Source organism: Numida meleagris, chromosome 4, assembly GCF_002078875.1.
Source record: "Numida meleagris isolate 19003 breed g44 Domestic line chromosome 4, NumMel1.0, whole genome shotgun sequence".
Classification (NCBI taxonomy): Eukaryota; Metazoa; Chordata; class Aves; order Galliformes; family Numididae; genus Numida; species Numida meleagris.
Window position 1 is genome coordinate 4871171 of NC_034412.1, and position 21561 is coordinate 4892731.

The 21561-nt window shown below is 42.0% G+C and overlaps 1 protein-coding gene across 1 annotated transcript; it reads right to left on the reverse strand.

Moving 5' to 3' along the window:
* NCEH1 (neutral cholesterol ester hydrolase 1) lies at positions 295-20480 on the reverse strand. Its single transcript, XM_021393605.1, has 5 exons — positions 19908-20480; positions 11654-11882; positions 9305-9374; positions 6775-6946; positions 295-5268 (listed from the first exon to the last, which is right to left on the reverse strand). Exons 1-5 carry the CDS (start codon positions 20478-20480, stop codon positions 4651-4653), a joined length of 1662 nt encoding a protein of 553 aa, XP_021249280.1. The 3' UTR covers positions 295-4650.

Here is a 21561-nt window from a genome sequence, read left to right on the forward strand (position 1 = left end):
TACCCTGCTAGACAAAATGGCAAACCTGCACATTACTGTATTTCAAAATAATGCTGCTCTCACCATAAATAAATGAGAAAGAAGGGGAAGAAAATGGGTAAAAATCCAGAAGGAAAGAAAAAAAGGTGAAAGGAAGGCAAATAGGTACGAAAGCGGAACTAGGACGTACACCGGGTAAAACTGATTTCAAACATGTAATCTATTAGCACACAAAACCTGTTGGCAGAGCAAAACAAGGGACGAGCTCAGCTGCCCATCTTGAAGGAGACAGCAACAGCACTCGTGCAGGCATCGTGCGTTATCCAAAGCGAGCAAATGTAGTCAGCTTTTATTGTTTGCCAAGATAACAAGGAAGAGAAGGTCACGCTCACAGACCACGGACACGCAAGCAAGGCTTCCTGCTCTGCAAACAACCACCCTGATTTGGATTCAGCATTTTGGGCAGGAACTGTCACTGACCTAAGTGAAAACTCATGTTGGAAGTGTGGCACATCGAGGGGAAGAAAAGAAAAAAGAAAAAGCAGCGGTCTTGAGAAAAACAGCGGATGCGTTTCGTTTTATTTGTTCTTCATGTCGATAGCACGTTTGAATCGCACTTGCTAATTAGATCTTACAAGATCTTTGCCCTGCACGGGGAAAGAAGCAAACAAACAGTCACACGTAAGATACTGAACGCATTTACATCAAGCATGTTGCACTCTGGGTTTCTGAACATCATAAATAAGAGAACTAATTACACCAGCTTACAGATCAGAGCAGCTTAAGAGGCTTGCCAGGTTAATCTAACATCTTTATTTGAAAAAGTTCCTCATAAAGTTTAATCAGAGATTAGAAATATACCCTTGATGCATTTAATTAAAAAACAGAGGGGCCCGACCGCTACCAAACCATCTTGTAAAGGTAATTTTAGTTTGTAGGCCCCACAGCGGCCTTTCTGCTCTGGCTGGGGATGCAATTTTGCAATTGCTTACATGAAGGTTTGGAAATGGATGTTATTAGTGATTTTAATGCACCGTTAAGTGTTTTCATTTTGGTTCAGGTTTTGAGAAATGCTTGACTCCCGTTCTTTAAGAGGTTCTATGCTGGACAAACAGAAACTTCATTGATTTCTGTGAATATTGGCTGAAACCGCTGGGGAACTGCTAATACAGTTCCAGCATCCATGAAGTAGGATTCAAGTGGCTTTAGGTTCGTGCTATGCAGGCTTTGTCTTTAAAGCTTATGATGTTTAACTGGAGGAATGGGGAGGAAAAAAAAAAAAAAAAAACCTTTAGAAAGTTGTTAGCTGTGCTCGTTTAATGAAAAGCTAACGAGACAAATTTATTGAGTAACTTCTTTTAGAAGGCAGAGTTTTCGCTATGCTTGTGAAATAGCATTGGAAATATCTCTGCATCTGATCCTCAATTGTGCACGGTGCCCTAAGCTGCTTTGTGAAACTAGAGGAATGAAGGTGCTACTTATACCCACGAAAGCACTTCAGGACATTGTAAGACTCTTTTCAAATGAGGATCATTAAAAAAAAATAAAGCACCACATGAACAAATAAAGCTTTTTTTTGACGTGCATTAACCTCATCTCTTCCTTGCAGGCACCAGATCTCTGTAGAAATGCTGCTAGTGCTCTGCTTGGGTGATTCTGCAGCAGTTCAGCTGGAAGCAACGCTGAACTTTCAGCTCTGTGACTGCCTGCATGGGAGAGGAAGCAGGAGGAAAGGTGAGAATGCAGCTGACGCTTACTTCAAGGTTTATGCTGAATTTTAATGAAGCGTCCAGTGCGGCTACATCTCAAAAGGCCTTTTCACAGCTGTAACTTAACCTCTTTTTGTATGCAGTAGGAAACACAATGCATCTTTGCAGCCATTATGTTCTTAACCATACAGCTGCATGCTAAAAGTAGTCAGGGTACTTCGACAGAACTAGTTAACGCTGTAACATCTCATCCAAGCTGTGCTGCCATCTTGGATGCCATGTCAAGCTGGTGATGACTTAGTAAACACATTCAATCCAGTTACTACCACTTCTTGTGCCAAGACTTAATGTGCTTCAGTGCATGAAGGAAATATACAACCAACTCCAGGAATATATATTCCAGCTCTCCATTTCAGTTAAAAAATACAGTAGTGATTACATTATAACTTCATAGCAGGTATTTATAACTTAGCTATAAACAAATGCTGATCTAAAGCTCTGCAGCCAGAATTGGTAAGAATATTAACCACTTTTTTCCAGTACTACAACTACTACCTTCTAACGACTGCAAGTTCATATAAATTACACCTCTTCTGACATAGGTTTCCTCCAAGTGGGAAAGCCAGGAGAACCTTGTTGTTACAACTCAGTGAAAAACATGTTTTGATTCTAAGTGATGGTTTGAAGTCAAGTAAGTGGAGCTGTTTGCATACAGTGGAATGGGCACTGGTGCAGACTCCTTTTCAAAGATTAGTAACTTGTGAATGGACAGAACTTTGGTATCTCTTTTAAGTGTAAATTGTATCTACTGAAGTTGTGTCCATGGGGGAGGAAGCGAAGACAGATGACTTAAATGTATATATAAAAAAATTGAGTTATTCTGCAGTGTTAAGGGGATATATAGGCCAAAGTTTATTCTGATTTGAATTGTCACTTGGCTGCTCTAATTCCACCGAGCCTTGTAATGGTCTAATTTGACAAAGAATCTGGGCCACTGTTGAAAAAGCTTTGGCTTGTGACCTCCACGTGAACCTATGCTCAGAAATTAGTTCAGCCTGCATGACTGAGTCTACATTGAGGCCTTGTCTCATTAGCAGCTTAATACATACAGCAACGTTAACAACCTGGTGTTTTTAGGCAGCAACGATTGAGTAAAGTCATTCTTCTGTTTAAGTTATATATCAGTGAAAGCGGACTGTTCCGTCTATATTTTAAATCACAGAAGGCAGTCTGATTTACCAGGTTTGTTGGTTTTTTTTTCTTAAAAGAACTTTTCAGGAGTAATCTCATGAAATTGTTTTTGTTCTGATCTCCCAACAGGCGAGAGCCCTCAGCTTCCTGGTCTTTCACACGAGGCAGGATAGAAATCAGTTACCTTCCTAGGAGGACAGGCAGTCCAGCAGCGCTGCCTGCAATGGGGCAGACTGCTCAGAGCCAGCTGTTAAAGAATGATGGACAGCTGAAAGCTGAGGGGTCTGTTCAGTGCCTGCTATTCGGTGAGGTATCCCTGTGCTTCACTAATGTCTGTGAATTCGGCTTCACAACTCCTTTGTGAGGTAGGAAATGACTACTCCCTGTGTCGCAGGGGAAGAAAGTGAGGCACAAGGAGATTAAGTTGTTCTCCTGGGCTCCTACAGGAAGTCAGCAGTAAAGCCAACAATAAATTTAATCCCCTAGCTTAGTCACGGGACAGCCATTCTCTTTGCCTAGATACACCGGGCACAGCGTTTTGATACAGCCTTCATTTCTGCAAGCAGTAAACATCCTGGAAGATAGACACAGTTGTAAGTGGTTTCACTTTGCTATTCCGCATCTCTGAATATTAAAGAGCAGTTCAAACCGTAGAGATGTGCTACACAGTGGCTAGATCATCTTACCTAGCACTTCAGGTTCAGTCTACTAGACAGAGGAAGTATAGCTGCAAAGTTCCGGGAAGCATGAAATACAGTAAACACTACTAGCACAAAAGAAACTCAACAAACAAAAAACTTCTACTATTAATTACAAACATTAGTGCAAACCACACAGCAGATTCTTTTTAGCACGCTCAGTATTTTCTGTAAGGAGGTCACAGATCTGAGGCTTTAAAAACGGTCAGTGTCGTAGTCTTTAGCCAAGTAGTCAGCTCTGAAGCTCACATAACCAGCCTAGATTCTGCAGCTACACATTTTTATCCTTTGCATTTCTATATATTCTATATCGTTTTTTTAATTTAAAATATTGAAAATATATTTTGTTCTGTGCTTTTATAAAATATAAGCCACTAAAAGACCATAAAGGCCGAATTCCAAAGCTGAACTATGTGTTTGGCTAGAAGACTTGCTTAGCATAATCTTTACTGCCTAGAAAAGCAAATTCTTTGCCTACTGCCTAGAAAAGCAAATTTTATTATTTTTAATTTAAGAGCCATTTCTCTGTGTGCCTAAAAGCCAACACCTGAATCCATTCCTGATATTCAGATGTGCGTCTCTGCTGTCAAAAGTGAGAGGGCTTATGCTTTTCTTCTTCATCAACAAGTGCTCAACAGTGTTGAAAATTAGTTCTCCCTTTTTATACGTATTCAGACATAGATGTAGGTACTTGGCTCTACCTGGCCCCTTTCTAAAGTTGTGGCCCTTATGCCTAACTAAGAGACAAAGCTTGAAAGTTTTAGCCAGTTAAGAATGTGGCAGGAATGCTGATCTCCTTGCTCAACATCTGTTTATGGCTGGCAAGTCATCTGAAAAGAAAAAAAAAAAAAACCACAACTGAAGTCCAAAAAATATGTCACAAAATATTTTGCTGGGCAAGTCCAATCGAGCAGGTAAACGCTACAGGTAGTGGTCTGTGGTCTGCAGCCACCCCCCAGCTGCAGCTGAATGGATGAAAGCATGATTTGGAAAAGTGCACTTTTTCATTGATTGTTCTTTTGCAAGAACAGACACCAGAGCTGAGCATAGTGTCTTCCAGAGAAGCTCTCTCTTCAGAGGTTTTCATCGAGCCACTTTATATAGCTGTTTCTGGTCTGAATTCCTGCCGAGAAATCAGTAGGCCAAATCGTGAATATCATACAACCATGAAAGCAGTCATCAAAGTGATCGAGTGTGACTTCCACGCCAGCGTTCTCCAACCGCTTGGCGTACATCACCCCATCATCCCTCAGGACGTCGTTCTCACAAGTCAGGATGTAAGTCTTTGGCTGCAGCTGCAAAGTTTCATTTTCTGCAAGCAGTGGGACTGCTCGCACATCAAGCAGCGCTGGTATCTCCTGGATTATTTCAGTGTTGCCTGTGGTTTGTACTACAGGCTTGTAGTTCTTTTTGAATGATGAGGGCAGTAGAGATGTCCAATTCAGACGTCCTCTGAAAGTCAGAGCTTGATGTACATCGAGAGCAGTGTGGTTGTTAATCAGCAGTGAGTGAGCCAAGTCATAATTACCATTCAAATAGTCTATCCAGTAGTTAATCATGACAGAACGAGGAAGAACAGGCATATTCATATTCTGCTGATATGAAGGTGTATTGAAGTCAAATGCCTGAAGGACTGGGTAAATTAATGCCTGCAGTTTTGGTCTGATGATCAAATGCTCATCCTTGCTAAGCTGTGGGAAGAATAGGGGATAGAATTGTGATTATAAAGAAAATGAACGGTACAATATCAACCTTGAACTTCACACAAACAACCACTTGATAATTTTTAGGCAAGATGCTGTTCTTATGCGGTTCCACTGGCAGATAATGCTCTTGTTTTGTCTGAAATGCTAGCAGCCTGATCTCTTTCTTTTCTTCTAACAGTGATCCCTCAGGACAGTTCCAGTATCCTGTTTCCAACAGAAATCGGTAGCAGACATGAGAAAAAAAGCATTAAATTATTCTTCTAACACGTTTTCCCAGTTGAACTATTTGCAACAGAGGGAATTATTGAGTCAAAGGAGCTATCTAAGCTTCTAATAGCTTTTCAAGGATTTTTCTTCCATGAATTTATCTAAATTTTGTTGAGCTTTTGCAAACTGTTGCCACCCAGTTTTCTCTAGCAAAGGCTTACTGTGTGCAGAAGTGCCTCTGTGTTGGACTAGAACCTACCATGCCATTTCATCTGAACCTACAAAGTATACCTTTGGTACCCCCTAATTCTTTTAGTGGAAGAATCAGCAGACGCTTTGTTTCGCTTCATCTTCTACTCAAGATACATAAATCTGTACTGTATCTCATCTTGTTTCTTTCAGGCTGAAGAACCTTAGTGTATGTAACCTCTGCTGACACGGTCTTACATCACTGATTTAAACAGAATTCAGCATCATGGAAATGAATTATGAATGCTGTTGCCAAAACACGGCTCTATTCTGTTTATCAGTCCTCAAGACAAAGACTTTCAATGCCTTATTAATTTTTCCTCGCTAATTCAATACTGCAAGATTGTCATGATAATTAGTTGTCTGAGCAAGGGTGTCATGATAATTAGTTGCCTGAGCAGGCTATGTACCTTCTTATCACCAATGGTTAATGGCAATACAAAAAAACTAATAATACTTCACTCAACCATGAATAATACTATTACTTGCCCAAGGCTGATTTTAAAGTCTTTAGTAGATTAAATTCAGATTATGTTTAAACTAGAGATACACAAAAGAGAATTTCTTAATTGTGAAATGCTGCAGGAAGACAACTTAAAGCTTTGTGTGTTACATCTTTTTTGTCCTTCATTTGTATTTGGAGGAAATAAGAACGTATTTTCCTGTGATAACCACTTGAAAACACGAAAGAAAATTAATAAGTTATGAATGTAGCTAGCTACCCACTTAGGCAAACAAAGAGTTTCTCAGCAAAAGGGGTTAAAAGAAATCACTTAGCTACTTGTGCTTAAAATTTGGCCCATAAAAACTCGTAACTGCACTAAGTTATGGCAAGCTACTTGACTCATACGCAATTGACTCATTTTTCTTCTGTAAAATGACAAGATGCTGGCTTTCAATAGAGAGAGCTACTACTCTGTCTCTGACGCCGGCACATCACCTTGTGATGATGCAGCACAAAGAACCTGTCAACCTATACGCATCACTGAATTAGGGATTGTTATAGTGTAATACATAACAGACACTGGATGTTACCTGCTGACACACAGCAGCAGCCAAGTTTCCTCCTGCACTATCGCCAGAAATCGCAATTCGATTTGGGTCAACTGAATACTGAGCTAAGACATCAGGCTGCAAAAAATGCTTTGTAGCACGAAGAGCATCATGGAATTGCTCAGGGAAGCACACCTCTGGTACCAGCCTGTATCTACAAAAGAAGAAGGGAGGTAAGAGACAATTATTAGTTACTATACTTCTCTCTCATGATCAGTAAATGCTATCAGATACATCTTAGTGGCAAATAACTATTTCATTAGGATAAATACTATGGAAAAAAATGAGGTGTGTAGTATAACCTTATAATTAATGCTCTTACTCTAAAAGGTTTATAAGGACCTATTAGATATGAATAACACCACGATGGTATAATTTTGTGCGGCACTTTCCCAATAGACGATTTCATCATACGTTATAAAAATGAATTAATATGAAAAACATCCTTGGCAAGGGAGTTATTCCTGTTGGCCTGTTTTTGGTCTCAGCTCCCCACCTTAACTGCTGTGAAGGAGAGCAACGCCCAGCAGACTCAGCTGAGACAAACACCTTGGCAGTTCTGTTTCCCAAATGTTTGTCTAAGCTCAGGAGAGGGTGAACATTGCTGTACCTCTGTACCAGGAACAGTAGCCAGGAAGTGAAGTAATAATGATTTGCGCTAATCCAACAGACTCGATAATTATTCTCCTTCATCAAGGAGAGAAGCAGGGATATATGCAATATCCAAGTGGAGAGGCAGCAGCTGAAACCTGTTTACTACCTTTTCTCAGTTCCTTAATAACAGTGTAGGAGAAGTCAGTTTATATTTACTGAATCATTTGTAATGTAAGAGTTGTTGCTGGGCCTCGTGGCGCAAAGCACATCTTTCTGGTTGCAGTTTTTCTATCCGGAACAGATTCTACATATTCTCAGCAGAGCTAATATATAATGTTTTGAGAAAGTATTTCTGTTGTCAGCTTGACAAAAGCTAACGTCATTACAGAGATGTCTTTCACTTCAAAGTGAAGAAGTAGTCTTGCCATTACTTCTGAAGCAAAACAAAATACTGTTTCCTGGTTCAAAGCGTTTTCTTTGGAATCTAAGCTAAAACATATGGTATATGCAAAATAAATGTTAAGCTTAATTTACATGAAGTATTTTAAACTTCAAATCTGTCCTGCTTTCAGTGAACAATCTGTATTACATCAGCTGCAAAGGAATATGAGAGAAGCCTGAGTGAACGAGGCCTTGCAGAACTAGGTAATGTTGTGTATAGATCATGAAAGTGAGGTGTGCAATTCAACCAATGAAGAAAATCTAATCGGACTTCACCAACTGAGGATAAATGCCTTGATTGAAAGATGTAACGGCTAAGGAGAGAAGAGAAACAACTCTGGGAAACAGCCAGTATCACACCACCTTAAATGGGCAAATGAGTAACTAGGAACTTTCCATTACCGTGATTGATACTTGTCTGCTTTTTTACTTTTTATTTTTTTTCCTACTAATAAACTACAAAGAAGTAAAAAAGCAAACCCTTAAAGTACACTACAAAGCCAACTGAGAATCAGTAGCACCAACTCCATATAATTAAATTGTAATTAGATCACAGAGCTTGATATGTAATCAACTGCAAGTCGGAGCCGCGAGTAGTTACATCAAGTGATTGGTTTTGCAAAAGAAAATATTGAAGTTGACAATAAGGGCGGGGAAAGTACCACTCAAGTTGGAGTCATCTCGGTAATTTAGTTAGTGAGCTGAGAGGTTTGTTTATTTTGGAATTGTTCAGCTAGTGGGAAAAAAAACAGCGCTGCTTCTCCGTTGTCTAGCACCCTGGCAGTCTCCTGCTCTTGAGCAGAGTACGGGCCTTGAATGAGATGACTTCAACAGCAGGTGCTTGAGAGAACAGCAGGAACCGCCATGCTTCACTGTGTATTTTGGTTAATGAGCAGTAAAAAATGATTTGCTAATTTTTAGGTTGCAGACGCTTGCTCGGCGTGCCTTAGAAATGGTGGATTTTAGACAGGCTTTAGATGTTTGTTTTTTATGGATAATATACCTTAAGGATGAAAAATTCTTTTTTGCTCCATAGGGAGTCGGAGGGCTGTGGTTCGGCCTTCCTTCACATATACAACAACATCGTTTTTGACAAGCATTAACAGAATTATAACTCAAGTCAATTGAGTGATCTCAGGTTTTAGTTGCACTCCTTACATGCAGATACATTTGTGAGATTCACTAAAATGTGTAAAATTTGCATTTCAGCGTTTTGTCCAAGTGATTAAAAATTCTACTCTTCTCCCGCATTTCTGCCCTCTGAAATTACTTCTAAAATAAACAGAAAACCAAGTGAACTTTTGATTCCATTCTAATTTCTTATTCTAGAAGGATAATAATATCAGACTGGTAGAGAATTATTGTCCAAGTTTAAAGCCTTATATACAAGTCAGTAGCAAGAGAAAAGGGCAAAGCTAAAACTAAATTATGTATTTCTAATACCTTAAAATTATGTAATCAGTTTTAGATTACTCACTCAACTGAGACAACTACAGCATTGAGAGATTCAGCCATGACTCTGCAGAGGTTGTTATAAAGGCTCGTTCCTGGAACAAAAGGACAAAGTGTTAGGTACATGCAAGTCCATTTATGGCAGTATTTCACAAATACCTAAGTGTCTAAGTTTCAGCTGGCATGGAATTGTTTTCTTCAGAGTGTCTGATATGACGTTTTTGGTTCTAGGAGAAAAAACAATGCTGACAACACAACAATGTTTATAGTTGCTGCTAAGCAGTGTTCTACAGAGCCAAGGCCATTCTCAGCACAGGGCCCGAGAAGCTGGGAGGGAGGAGAATTAGGACAGCTGACTAAAACTGGCCAAAGGGATGTCCCATACATATGACAACATGAGGAAGGAGTTTTGAATGGTTTGGAGTTTATCTCCTGCTGCTCGGGGGGCTAGGTGGGCGTTGGCCACTGGCTGGTGAGTAATTGCTCGTGTGTCATTTGTTAGATACATTTATAAATACATGATTATATACATATAATAATTATCCTTTTCTCTATCTAAGTAAATAGTTTTATCTTAACCCATGAGTTCTTTTATTTTTTTTTTATTTTCTCCCCCATTCCACTGGGAAGGGAGAATGAGCGAAGGACTGTGTGGTGCTCAGGCACTGGCTGGGTTAAACCACAACAGAAAGCCTTCTCAGAAAACATAAAGGCTTCACACAACCAGAAGTAAATGAAATCAGCTTAAACCAGATGAAGTTCCAAATGTATGTTTTAGCAGAAGGAACGCAATTCACTCCTTGAAGTCCTGCAGTCTGATGTTTTTTTTCCCCTCATCTGTTTCTTGGTGACCTGGGGCTTGTCATCTTACCCACTGATCGCAGTTCTCACAACACCACAAAATTCAAGGTACCCAGTGGCCTGGGGCCACTGCATCCGGAAATAGTTATTATTGTATGAGTCACTGATTTTTGTTCATTTTATTATAGCATGTATTGCCATGATTCAAATGAGCTGCCCTATTAACGTCAAGTGAACTACTTATTTTACAGAGGATTAATCAAGGCTATCCTGTTTATCCGTGGACTGATTTTCCTTAATTTTATTCCTTTCCGATTACTTAATCATTGATTCCTGGTACCATAAAATACACTAAGACACTAAGTGTTTTGTAAAGTGTTTAGTCTTAGAATTTAGTATTTAGCTGTAACATTTGTGCCATTAATTTCTGCATCTTGGACTCGAGGATAGCTGAGTTACAAACAAAGCACTGTAATTTAATATAAACTTTTTGTACAGCAAGTCTTATGCAGACTGTTACAGAACAAATGATGCGACCAGGACTCTAATAAACATCCCTTACGTAGGCCTAAGAAAAGCCATCTTAAAACTCAATTTCTCTGTGAGAAGAGGAGCAAATTTTTTAAACTGCTATAGGGCAAAGAAACTGCTGTTTCCAAAGGTATGTGAAGACCGGATTTTGTAGTTATTTAGGACTCTAAATCTCACTTAAGTCATGGTCTAAGTGACTTATACATACATACTCTAAATGCAATCAGTACAATCTTTTCGTGTTTTAGAACATTTCAGAAAACCCCACTGATTTATTTTTTTCCCCCTTCTACAGATGAGTCCATGTATGCTTCAGAATGCATCAGGGTTGCAAGGCCTTGATGTTGTCTCAGAAGTAATGGGGAAGGACAAAGACTTCTATCCATTCTTGATCTTAGCCTCAGAGCACCATGAGAACTGCAGGCCCCTACATTTTCCGAGGCTTTTCTCCTGCTGTGAGATGTGGAAGGATCAGCACTTAGCTTGTTGTTGCCTAGAGCTATACCTTACTACAATTAACTGGAAGCCACAAACATCAGAGAAAGTCAATAGCGTTAATTTTTAAGGTCGTTTCTGCTCGTGATCGCAGTAGATTCTATGAGGGAGGGAGTATGGAACCCAACTCTACCCATATCCTTGGTCACGCTGCCCGTTTTCTGGAATCAGCAGTAGATGTTCCCAAATGCATGCTATTGGGAGCCAAACATTAGCAATTCTCTTGCATGCAATTTTGTTCAGTCCACTCTTTGTGTAATTGTTTACTTTGTATATTGTGTAATTTGTCCTGTCGTGATGTTACAAAATTAATCTTTTGGTTCTTTTCCAGTTTGCATCCTGATAAGATATATATTTTTCCAGACTGCCCACTGTACATTTTTATCCTGGTTTCTTACATCTGATCCACCAGAATGGAGATGGTTACTACTGAATTCAGGTATGTCTTTACAAAACTGTCATCTCCTGGCAGGAAAAACAGCTTTTCATTTCTCCTGCTGGGAGGGAACCAGCCCAGAATCCCATTTATTTACCAACAGACACGTACTTGCACTTGCCAAGGCCCAGCCGCCTCCATGGATGTAAACAACGCTGCGCTTGAGCGGTTCATCTTGCTTTGCAGGAGGTTCAAACACTCTGACTTCCACACCATCGAAAACAACATCCGTTATGTTAATGGGTTCAGAAGAGACAGACTTCAGCTTGTCAAACGTGCAAATCAAATAATTCAGAACTATCAAGTGATGGCTGAGTCTCAGATAGTGAATCAAGTGACACTGCAGGGATAAAGAATGAAAAAAGATTTGTTACTTCAGAGCATATCATGATGCTGCATTGATGCAACCACCTTCAAAAGGCAGCTTCTGTATGAAAACACGCTTAAGTTCTTAGAATATTCATCAGAAAATGAACGATTATCAAAACCCGTAATGCTTTTAAAGCTGTATTAGAACAAAACCCTGGCAATAAAAGACATTCCTGCCTTTAAATGACACCTCCAAAAAGGACAAACCTGACTGACCAGCAGATTCCACAGTTGCACTTGTGAAGCTCCTCATACCGGTGCCAGCAGAGGGCAATACCACACAGTCAACATTTTTGTGGTGGTAAGGTATGCAATACGCAAACTGTTTCTCTTATTCCACCCCAAAGCGTAAGTCTTTCCATTTCCAAATTAAGTTCTCAGTAATTGCAAAGGCATCTGAAAACAGGAACAGTCTCAAAGGAATACAGTGCTTATTTACTGGCTCGTCCTGTATTTGCCTGCTGAATTGGAAAAGATCTGAAATGCTACTGAAGGGCTGTGGCAGATTTGTGATTTCTCCCCCAGAGACTCAAGCATGTTACTTCTTCTTTCTGGGTGTGTAAAACAATAAAAAAAATGAAGAGTGAGCTCAACTTTCTGTCCCCTTACAGCAGAAGGACAGATTTCATCCCTTCTGGCTATCCAGGATTTTCTTTTTAACTTTCCCCTGAACAAACCTGTTTCTCCAAGTGAATAATCCTGGGATTTAAGGCACTCCTTCAGCCTAGTGCTCGTTACCTGCTCCCCGTGTACAACTTGTCAGCCCATAACTACTTCAGTGTTTTCATTCTGCTCTTATCACCAGTACAGTGCAAGCCTGCTAGTATGAATTAAAGAAGTCCAGTTCCAGGGAGAGGGAGAGATCTGTCATTCAGGTACCAGTCTAACCACGTTAATATTGCAAAGAATGGATAGTTGCTGTAGCTTAACCTGTACAAAGTGGAAGCCAAGTCAGATTCCTTGTGACAGATGTGATTTTCCAAGCAGGAGCTTTCCAGTATCTTTCTGACTTGTGTGTTTACAAGGAGAGAGATTTCATTTTCTTGCTTTGGTTTTCTTCACTGTTCTTCTGCACTACCATTTTCCACAGTTACATCCAGTGCAAAGTCTCGGTGTTTCTGTTAGGGAAGTCTTCTCAAAGAGAAGGGACAGTTAACAGGGGAACACCACTGCTGTCAACACATCCTCCAGAGGAAAATCAAATTTTGAAGCACCTCCTATCAACTGAGAGACTTCCCGCGTTCAGCACTATTTATGCCAAAAAGGACCCGCTCCCTTGGGTCTACAGTCACTGTCCATACATGTGACTTTTAAAGCAGCTATCCTTCTTTTAAATGTAAACAAACAAATGTGCATGACTCAACTTTCAGTAGATGCTGTGTGAAAAAGACCCCCATTCCACTGCAGACTTCTGTGGAAAGCGACAGACTGAGATTTTTCCCCAAAGGGTCTGTGACTGCCAAGTACGATGGGCTGGTATGTGAGTGGGGAGAGAGGAATCCACTTCCAAAACAAAAATTTACAGAAATTACTTTATTTTCCTGCTTGGCCTGTGGTAAGGCTACTCTGCTGAAATAGTTTGGTGAGAATCCAAGTCTTGGTATGTTTGCTGCTTCGTGGATGGATTATTGTTTCTGCAAACTTAAGTTCCTTTCTCTGGGAGTAAAAAACATGAGTATCCACTCAGTGGGCAGAAACCTTGAATTCACTAGACTGCATCTTTGAATCTCAGATCATGCTTTTCTCACACTGTTACTTAAAAATTTCCACAGGAAAACACCATTCAAGCTTGAAACTTGAAGAGCAATACACCTATTGATAATTTGGCATTCAATTTATTGGGCTGCCCCCGATTCACCCAGCAGAATGATCTTCCACGAGCCCTACAGAGATTCCCAGAGAAGGTAACTACTGGGAAATACTGCCAGGCAAAAAAAAACGTATTTGTAGATTTTTTTCAGGCTGACTGTGCTGCAAAAGGCTATTTATCCACATTCTTTGTAGACATGATTACCACATGTTCCCTGGAATCAGAAATGTTTTCTTTTCAAGGCTAGCTGCAGCTGTTTACTGAGAAGTGTTTTGCCCTGTTTTTTTTTTTAAGCCATAGAACACCACGGCCCTCTGCAGGTTTATCAGTGGCTTTCATGCCTTTTCCCCTGCAACAGATCATCCTTTCCAAGAACCAAAAAATGAAAAAATCGAATAACATGGAAGAGATGCCTCGTACACCAAGGCACAAAAGGAGCAGTAATGGTTCTTTTACGTTTACCTCATCAGGTTTCTCTGCCCAGCGCTTAAAAGCACATTCTTTGGAAGCGTATCTAATCAGTGAATTTGTTTGTTATTTACAACAATCAGGATTGTGCTTTTTGCTGGCGAAGAGCTAGCCTTGTCCAGAGTTCCTACAAACAAAATTCTTACGTAAGAAAATATCCGTAATATCTTCTGTGTATATGTTTGTATTTAAGGGTAGGCTAAATCTCACCTAGGACTGTGGTGCAGCCACAGAGTCATAGAATCACAGAATATCCTGAGTTGGAAGGGACCCACAAGGATCGCTGACTCCCAACTCCTGGCTCCACACAGGATCACCCAAAATTCTAACCATACAAATACTTCCATTTTCTAAACAGGCAGCTTGAAGAAATGTGGCTGGTGAACTTTCTGAGAGTGACTAATGGAGCTGAGGCACCCAGCGAGCTCAGCTGCTGTGGAGCAGGACGGACCTGCATGAGCAGGAGGACGAGCAGGGCAAATGTGAGTACCTTGCTGGTGTTTGAGCCAGTTCAGCAAATAACCACCGTGCACAGATTGCGGCACACCTACTGCCAATCTATCGCCCGGTTCTAATTGCAGCTTTTCATTTTGGAGTTGTTGGCTCTCTGATCTGTGGCTGCTTTGGTAGTGGTGTGACTTACACTTGCTATTACACACGCCAGCTCTCCAACAAATCAGACAAAGTAACTTCTACAGCCACGATCTTCTCTTTTACCAGGATATCTTCCTAGCCAAGCTTACGAGGAAGGGACAACCCGCATATGCCCTAAAGACTAAGCTGTTTAAGATCGCCACCGTCTCCATCCTGGTAAATTCTTTGATTCGGGGTACCAGATGCTGAGAGATGTTTTAACTTGATGCAGGAGAAAACTGTCAAGAAGTGAAGGAGTTAGGGTTGTGATTTAAAAAAAAAAAAAAAAAAAACAAAGAACAGTTTTCAAGAAAGGCACCATCACCTCACCTTTAATCACCAATATCTGTCCCTAAACTGGTAGGATCCTTCTGGTGGTTCCTCAGGGTCACTTGGGATTCTTTATGATCCCTTTATGACGAATCCCAAGGGATCACTGCAATTATGCTTACCCCTCTTTCACAGACTTGTACTCTGTATCAGTCATGTACTATTACAAAAAAAAAAAAAAAGAAGGAAAAGGTTTATCTCTGTTGCTAATTTCTAATAATCTCTAACAACATTTGGCACATCAGGATTGCCTGTCTTCATGTGACTTCCACAGGTGACACTGTCCTAAGGGCAGAGCGAACTGTCCAGCTTCAGGAATCTCTGACCTTTAGCCTTGAAATTACTGCAACGGGTTGCATTCAGATGGCACACAAAGGCAGAGCGCCAAGCTGAATACATCAGCTGCTTCCTTCACTGCCTTCGCAGCGGTGAGATGCCAGGTTCTGCTCTGACCTTAGCTGAGATCAGGAACTGGGAGTCAGCTTGAGTTGTTTGCCTTTTTACATGAGACGCTGCTCAGGACTGAGCCAAGTCTCATGTGTGACTCACCGAGTAACGATGCTGACACTGGGCCTAACCTAAGACTTAATTTCCTACCTTTAGAAGATGCTGCTGCTCCTGAATGACATTATCCTCAGTTCAGGCATCATTTTGCAAAACACGCTGCTGTAACATTACAATCCAAAATGCCAGCTACGGTATCTGTAGACAGTGAGAGACTAGCAAAAAAAAAATAAACAGGCTCATTTCCCCATCTTACTGTGTGCAGAACATATTGGTCTGACTGCATTTCAGGAAGTTTATCCCATCGAAAGGTTAACCTCTATTTTCTTTCATTTTACAGAGCCATTTCTTAGAACAGGTGCATTACTGCACAGTACCTAACATGTACTTTTGAAAACTGTTATACAAAGAGTCCTCAAGGACTCAAAGATAAGTGCTCTAATTTCCTTTAGAACTGGAAAGAAACCAAAAAAGAGTGTTTTACAGTTTATCAACTAGGAGAAGCCCTATTATTTCTCATTGTAAAGTTTCATGCTTACACCTATTCATCCACGATGAACTGCTTTTAGACTATATAACCAATAACTTGTGTCTGTACTGCAAACAGGACTCGCAGTGTTACCTGTTTCTACTCATATGCTACGTCCAACAACCATAGTGGGTTACTGCAAACCAACCACAAGACTTACATGCAAAAGTATCAACTTACTTGGGTGGCCGCAACTATGATTTGTATGTCTCCTCATATGGGTAGGTAGATTCATATTAAAGTGTTAGATGGAACTAATTACTGTTTTCTCTACTCCTGAATGCTGATGTCCCATGCCCTAGATTTTATTCTAAAAGGAAGCAAGTGGCAGAGCAGCACGAAGGCATTTCTTGGCTGATGAGAAGTACAAGGACACTTTTCTCCCCTGTACAGGTGCCTAACTTCTTCCATATATGCCTGCCTGACAGCCTGGATGCCAACCTGCTTGTCCTTCCAAACCTGTTAATAGCTGTGCCAGTTAAAAATAATCATCATCATCATCATCATTTCTTCCTTTCTATGCATCAGAATAGCAAGAACCTTGATAGCATTGTTCAGAAATAACTTAGTTCAAAGGGCTTATTAAATAAACATATGCTGCTCTCCTTACTCCAAGAAGGGAGAATGGTAATGAAAAGAAGTGAGAAATGCCTCTATCAATCCTGCTGTTAACAGCAGAATTATGAAATGTTGCTTTAGGCACTTCTTGACAGATACTGTGTAAAACAATTCTAATGGTTTAATTTATTGCTCAGTCCTATAATCCCGAGTAGTTTTCTGTGGCTGTCCAAATTTCAGTGAAGCTGAGTTCTGACAGTCTTATATACGCATGTATGTCCGCTACCTTTCATTTCTGACCTAAAACTTCAGTGTAACATTGCAGTTTTCTGTAAAACTGTGGCCAAGTCCCATTTTGAGACAGGTGAGGACATTATTCTAAGTTAAACACTTTTGCACCAATTCGTTAGTAACATTAAACCTCAGATCCTGATTTCATTCTGAAGGCAGCTTAGCGTACTGCATACGGCGCAGGAATAGGGCTCGGCACATCCAGCTCAGCCACTGGTATTTTCAGTGACCTCAAATAAGGCACTCTATCTGCATTTCCCCCAAAGTAAGATTAGGACAATGGCACTGGCTCCCTTTTGTAATGTGTTTTGAAACCTACTTAGGAAAACTGCCCTATAAGCATTACGCATTTTTAGCCACATGATAATACAGAAACTCTTGAAGGGTTTTGCCCTGATCCAGTGCACTGAGTCAGTCCCAAGCCTGTAAAGGAATTTTATTAGCTGCCTGGGACAAAACTCCACGCAGAAATGCAACACCTTATTATTAGTACACCGAAAAGCAGTGCCAGCTTCAGTGTGTTTTATTGGTAGTGATTATAAAAGGAGGGAGAAAACAAGCACGTTTTCCCTAACAAGAAGTTGTCACGCTCAATTGGCAGAGTCAGCGCAAATCTCTTTCATAATACAGAAACAACTGCATTTGGAGCACAGAAAGTTTGTTTCATGCTTTTAGAAAAAGGGATTTTCGTGTACTTTGGAGGTTTTAAAATAAAAACCACTTAGTAATGTACTCCTGTCTGCTGTGTCTGCTATCAAACCTACAAAGGAAAGTAATAAATAGCGAGCTGAAAATACATTCAGAAGTAGGTGAAAGTTCAATGGTCACATTTAGAGCATCGTTAAATCATTTGGTCTCGCAACCTCCGGTAGAGAAAGAAAAGGGAAGCTCAGCTCTACAGAAGGACATACACTTGATTTTATATACACACACTAAAGCTGTCTAACACAGTAAGTACTCAGGCTTAACTTCTACAATCCTAGCTTCAGTTCACACAGTTCATTCTTAATGGCAGTCATTTATTCCTGACTTTGTGCAACCTCTGGTGTTGGAAAGACTTCTAAACACTTAGAGAGCACCTCACTTCGCTCTCTCTGGAAAGAAAACCCCAAAGTTTACTTGTTCTTTGGTTCAGGGCACCGCTAATGCCTCACTGCTGCTTTATGCTTCTGTCTAAAAGCCATTCATTTGTTCTTGTGCTTTGTAAGCTGCCTGTGGCTGATATTTAATAAATTTTCCTTGCTATACGTAATCATATTTCTAAGGCCACAGATGGGAGCAACTGTCTAACAAGTTACCACTTTCCCCTAACAGAGATGGAGACAGATGTGGGCACCGCAGCGCTGTCAGTTTGCTCCAGCTGCCACCAGGGCAGGCAAAGTTCTGCCAGCTCCTCGGGGAGGGTGACCTCCAGGACTCCCCAGAAGGGATGGGATTGTCTCTGCCCTCCAACCTAAAGACATCAGGACTCATCTGGCTATGCCTCTCAAACCACAAGTGAACAGAATGTGTACATAAGCCACCAGCAGCGTACATATATAGAGTTAGTCACACGATTTTCTAAAGATAGGTCTCCTTCAGCTAGAGGTTATGGCCTTGATTCAGGTGTTCCTGGAAGAAAGGTTACCATGTGTTCTGCAGGCAGGACACTGTGACCATCGGAGCCCTTCCAGTTATCAAACTTCCAGCTCCACTGTAAAGGTATGTGTTGTTATTTTAGTTACCAGCACAAAGCAAGTCCATAGCAAGCCATAGATTTTCAATAGAAAACTTATGCTATCGTAGGCTACGTCTACATAACTTCCCTGTCATAGCAGTATCATTTCTTTAAGGGAGAGTATATAAGCAAAAAGCTTTATTCTTTCATGTCCCAGCGGCTCAGCTGAGTGGTCTATTGAGAATCAAACAATCACTTGAGTTGGAAGGGACTTTTAAAGGTCCAACTCCCCTGCGATGAACAGGGACATCTAAAGTTTGATCTACATCTAGTCCCAACTGTCTGCAACAGTGGCAGCCAGAGAAGCTATTCAGGGCGAGTATAAAAGCCTGGACACTGTCCTCCTGCTTCTCCAGTTACTGTTGGGAATATAGTAGATACCTTCCCACCTAGTCCTTCTGGTAGCTGCTTATGAGCCCTCTGCCCATGAATTCATCCTTTCTGAATCTGCTGATGCTCTCAACATGCAAGTTGTTAAATGTTTTAGGAACAATATAACAAACTGAAATGCTGCTAGGAAAAAAGACTGAAATACTTTGACACATATAGTACCCTAAATCGGGTGTGACCACAGCTGAACAGTCCTTGTCAAAGATCAGACCAGCCTGGCAAAAAACCAAGCTCACAGCTGAAGCCATCATCAGAAGTTCGTGATCTCTTTTTCCATGCCAGCGCACACACAGTGAGAGAAAGTGAGGGAGAGATCATAAAGCAACAAAACAATCGCGTGTCTTATAGCAAAAACAGCCATTCTGAAAGGGTTTTGTTGACTAATACAGTTTCAAATACAGGCTGCTTGATTTCGATATTTGAAGAAGATTCCCTATGTCTTCTTTCCTTAAGGCATTAGATAGCGTATGGAAGTACCAGCCATTGATTCTTTTGACCTAAAGCTCCCAGGTCGGAAAACAGCCTGCAGCACGTAGGAAGACCACCTCCATCACAAAGCCAGCAGGGCGGCTGGATGCCAGCTGCGAGCAAAACACGGTCGCCCGATTCCCCGATGAGGACAAAACCGGGAGCAGCCTGGGACCCGGCCTCGCCCCCTGCCCGGCCGGGGGGACGCGGCACCGAGCTCTCCTCCCGGGCAGGCCGGGCACCGGAGGACAGCCCGAGCCCGCGGTGCCGGCGGTGGGGTCCGATGGCGTTTCCTTACCGTCTGCTGCACTGCCCGGAAGGTGGCATCCAGCAGCATCAGCTTCCACGAGTCCGACACGGTGCCGGGCAGCGGCAGGTAGATGTAATAGGCGGCCAGGGCGGCCAGCGCCGCCAGCAGCACCCAGGCGGCCCGCATCGCCCCGCGGGGAGCGGCCTCCCCCGGAGGAAGTCCCGGCGCTTCCGTGCCCGCCGCCCCGAGCCGCGGGCTGCGCGTGCGGGAGCGCGGGGTGGTGGCAGCGGCCTTCTCCGCGCCCGCGCAGCCGCCGCCCCGCCCGAGGCCCGCCCGCCCTCCGAGAGGCCGTGCTGCGGAGCTCCGCTGCCCGGGGCCGCCCCGCTTCTCCGCGCGGCCGCCCCGGCCGCATCCCCGCCCCGAGCGGCAGCCGTGCTCTGCGGGGCCGGGGCGGGCCTGGCCGCGCACAACGCCCGCCCGGGGTCCCGTCTTTGTCGGGGTTAACGCCGGAGGTGCTCGGCCGTCCCTAGCTGGGGGGACGTGCGGGCTGCAGCCGGGGGACACCTGCATTTTAGGCAGGCGAAACGGTGCTGTTTGCCATCTGGCACGTCGCAGCGTCATTCCAGAAAATGGATTTTTTTTTAAGTATGATTTATTCTGTAATTTTATTTTGCACTGGGATTTTTTCTTCCCGAGGTCAGTAACGGATTCTGGTTGAACTCAGAACCGTTTGTACGGCAGACAGGAAGTTCTTCTGAATAGGTCTTTTTCACCCCCATAAGCACTTTCATGTCAGGTAAAAATCCTCTCTTTGCAACATGCAGGAAACAAACGCTACAGAATTCAGTCTGGGCACAAACGAAATGACTACTTGATCGTTAGTCACAGAGCAAATTTAAATATTTATTTAAATAACCGAAGCAATATGCATTATGAATGTAATCCAAAGAATAAGCATCGGTTGTAACAGTGACATTGCTTTTAAAAACTAATTCATAATACTAAAAAGCCACTTAGAAATTTAATAGGGTCCAGGAAAAGACGAGCTTCCTTTAAAAATTGACAAGAAGAGGCAATAAAGGAAAAAGATGTTCCTGAGAAGTAAAAGGTCAGCTTCTAGGCCAGCTTTACTGGAACTAAAGTAAAGCCTCACCGATTCAAAATGCAGCAGAAGAAAGTTTCTGGAATTTGTGAGGAAGTAAGAGTCTCAAGCATCCTTCACCTTTAACAACCGCGGACTGAGTTTCTATAATGTTCACCGACAGTTTTAAGTTAACTACAGAAAGAAAATAGCTGTGCCCAGGAAGCAGTGTAAGGTGAGATTCCTGAGGTCTCAAGGCCCTGAGCTATTCTTTTGAGTACTGTGCGATGCTCACGCTTCTATCTCGTGACCTCCTCCCCTGCTTTGCATACTCCCATTCCCTTTCTTTCCAGGGCATCTGACCCCTCAGCTCCACATCCAGAATCCTCGAGTGTCTGTCTTTTTCAGTGGAAATCACGGTTTGCAAACCTGGGTCTCATCCTACTCCTTTCTCGTCTACTTACCTATTAGAAAACAGGTTTTTGTGTTTCTCATGCTCCTAGTGACCCCCACATCTCCCTCCTCCCACTTTGTAAAAGCTATTGCTCTTGCTAGATGGAATAAATGTGTCCAGAGGAATCTATGCTCGTGGCAGCTAGTTGAAAACATAGAACACTTTAG

Coding starts and splice junctions, on each gene's coding strand:
- NCEH1 (XM_021393605.1), bottom strand. CDS start 20,480: ATGACGCTGCGACGTGCCAGATGGCAAACAGCACCGTTTCGCCTGCCT. Junction 9,375..11,653: donor CTGGGCCTTGGCAAGTGCAA/GTACGTGTCTGT, acceptor CTTTTGTTCCAG/GAACGAGCCTTTATAACAAC. Junction 5,269..6,774: donor CTGCTGCTGTGTGTCAGCAG/GTAACATCCAGT, acceptor TTCTTCCCACAG/CTTAGCAAGGATGAGCATTT.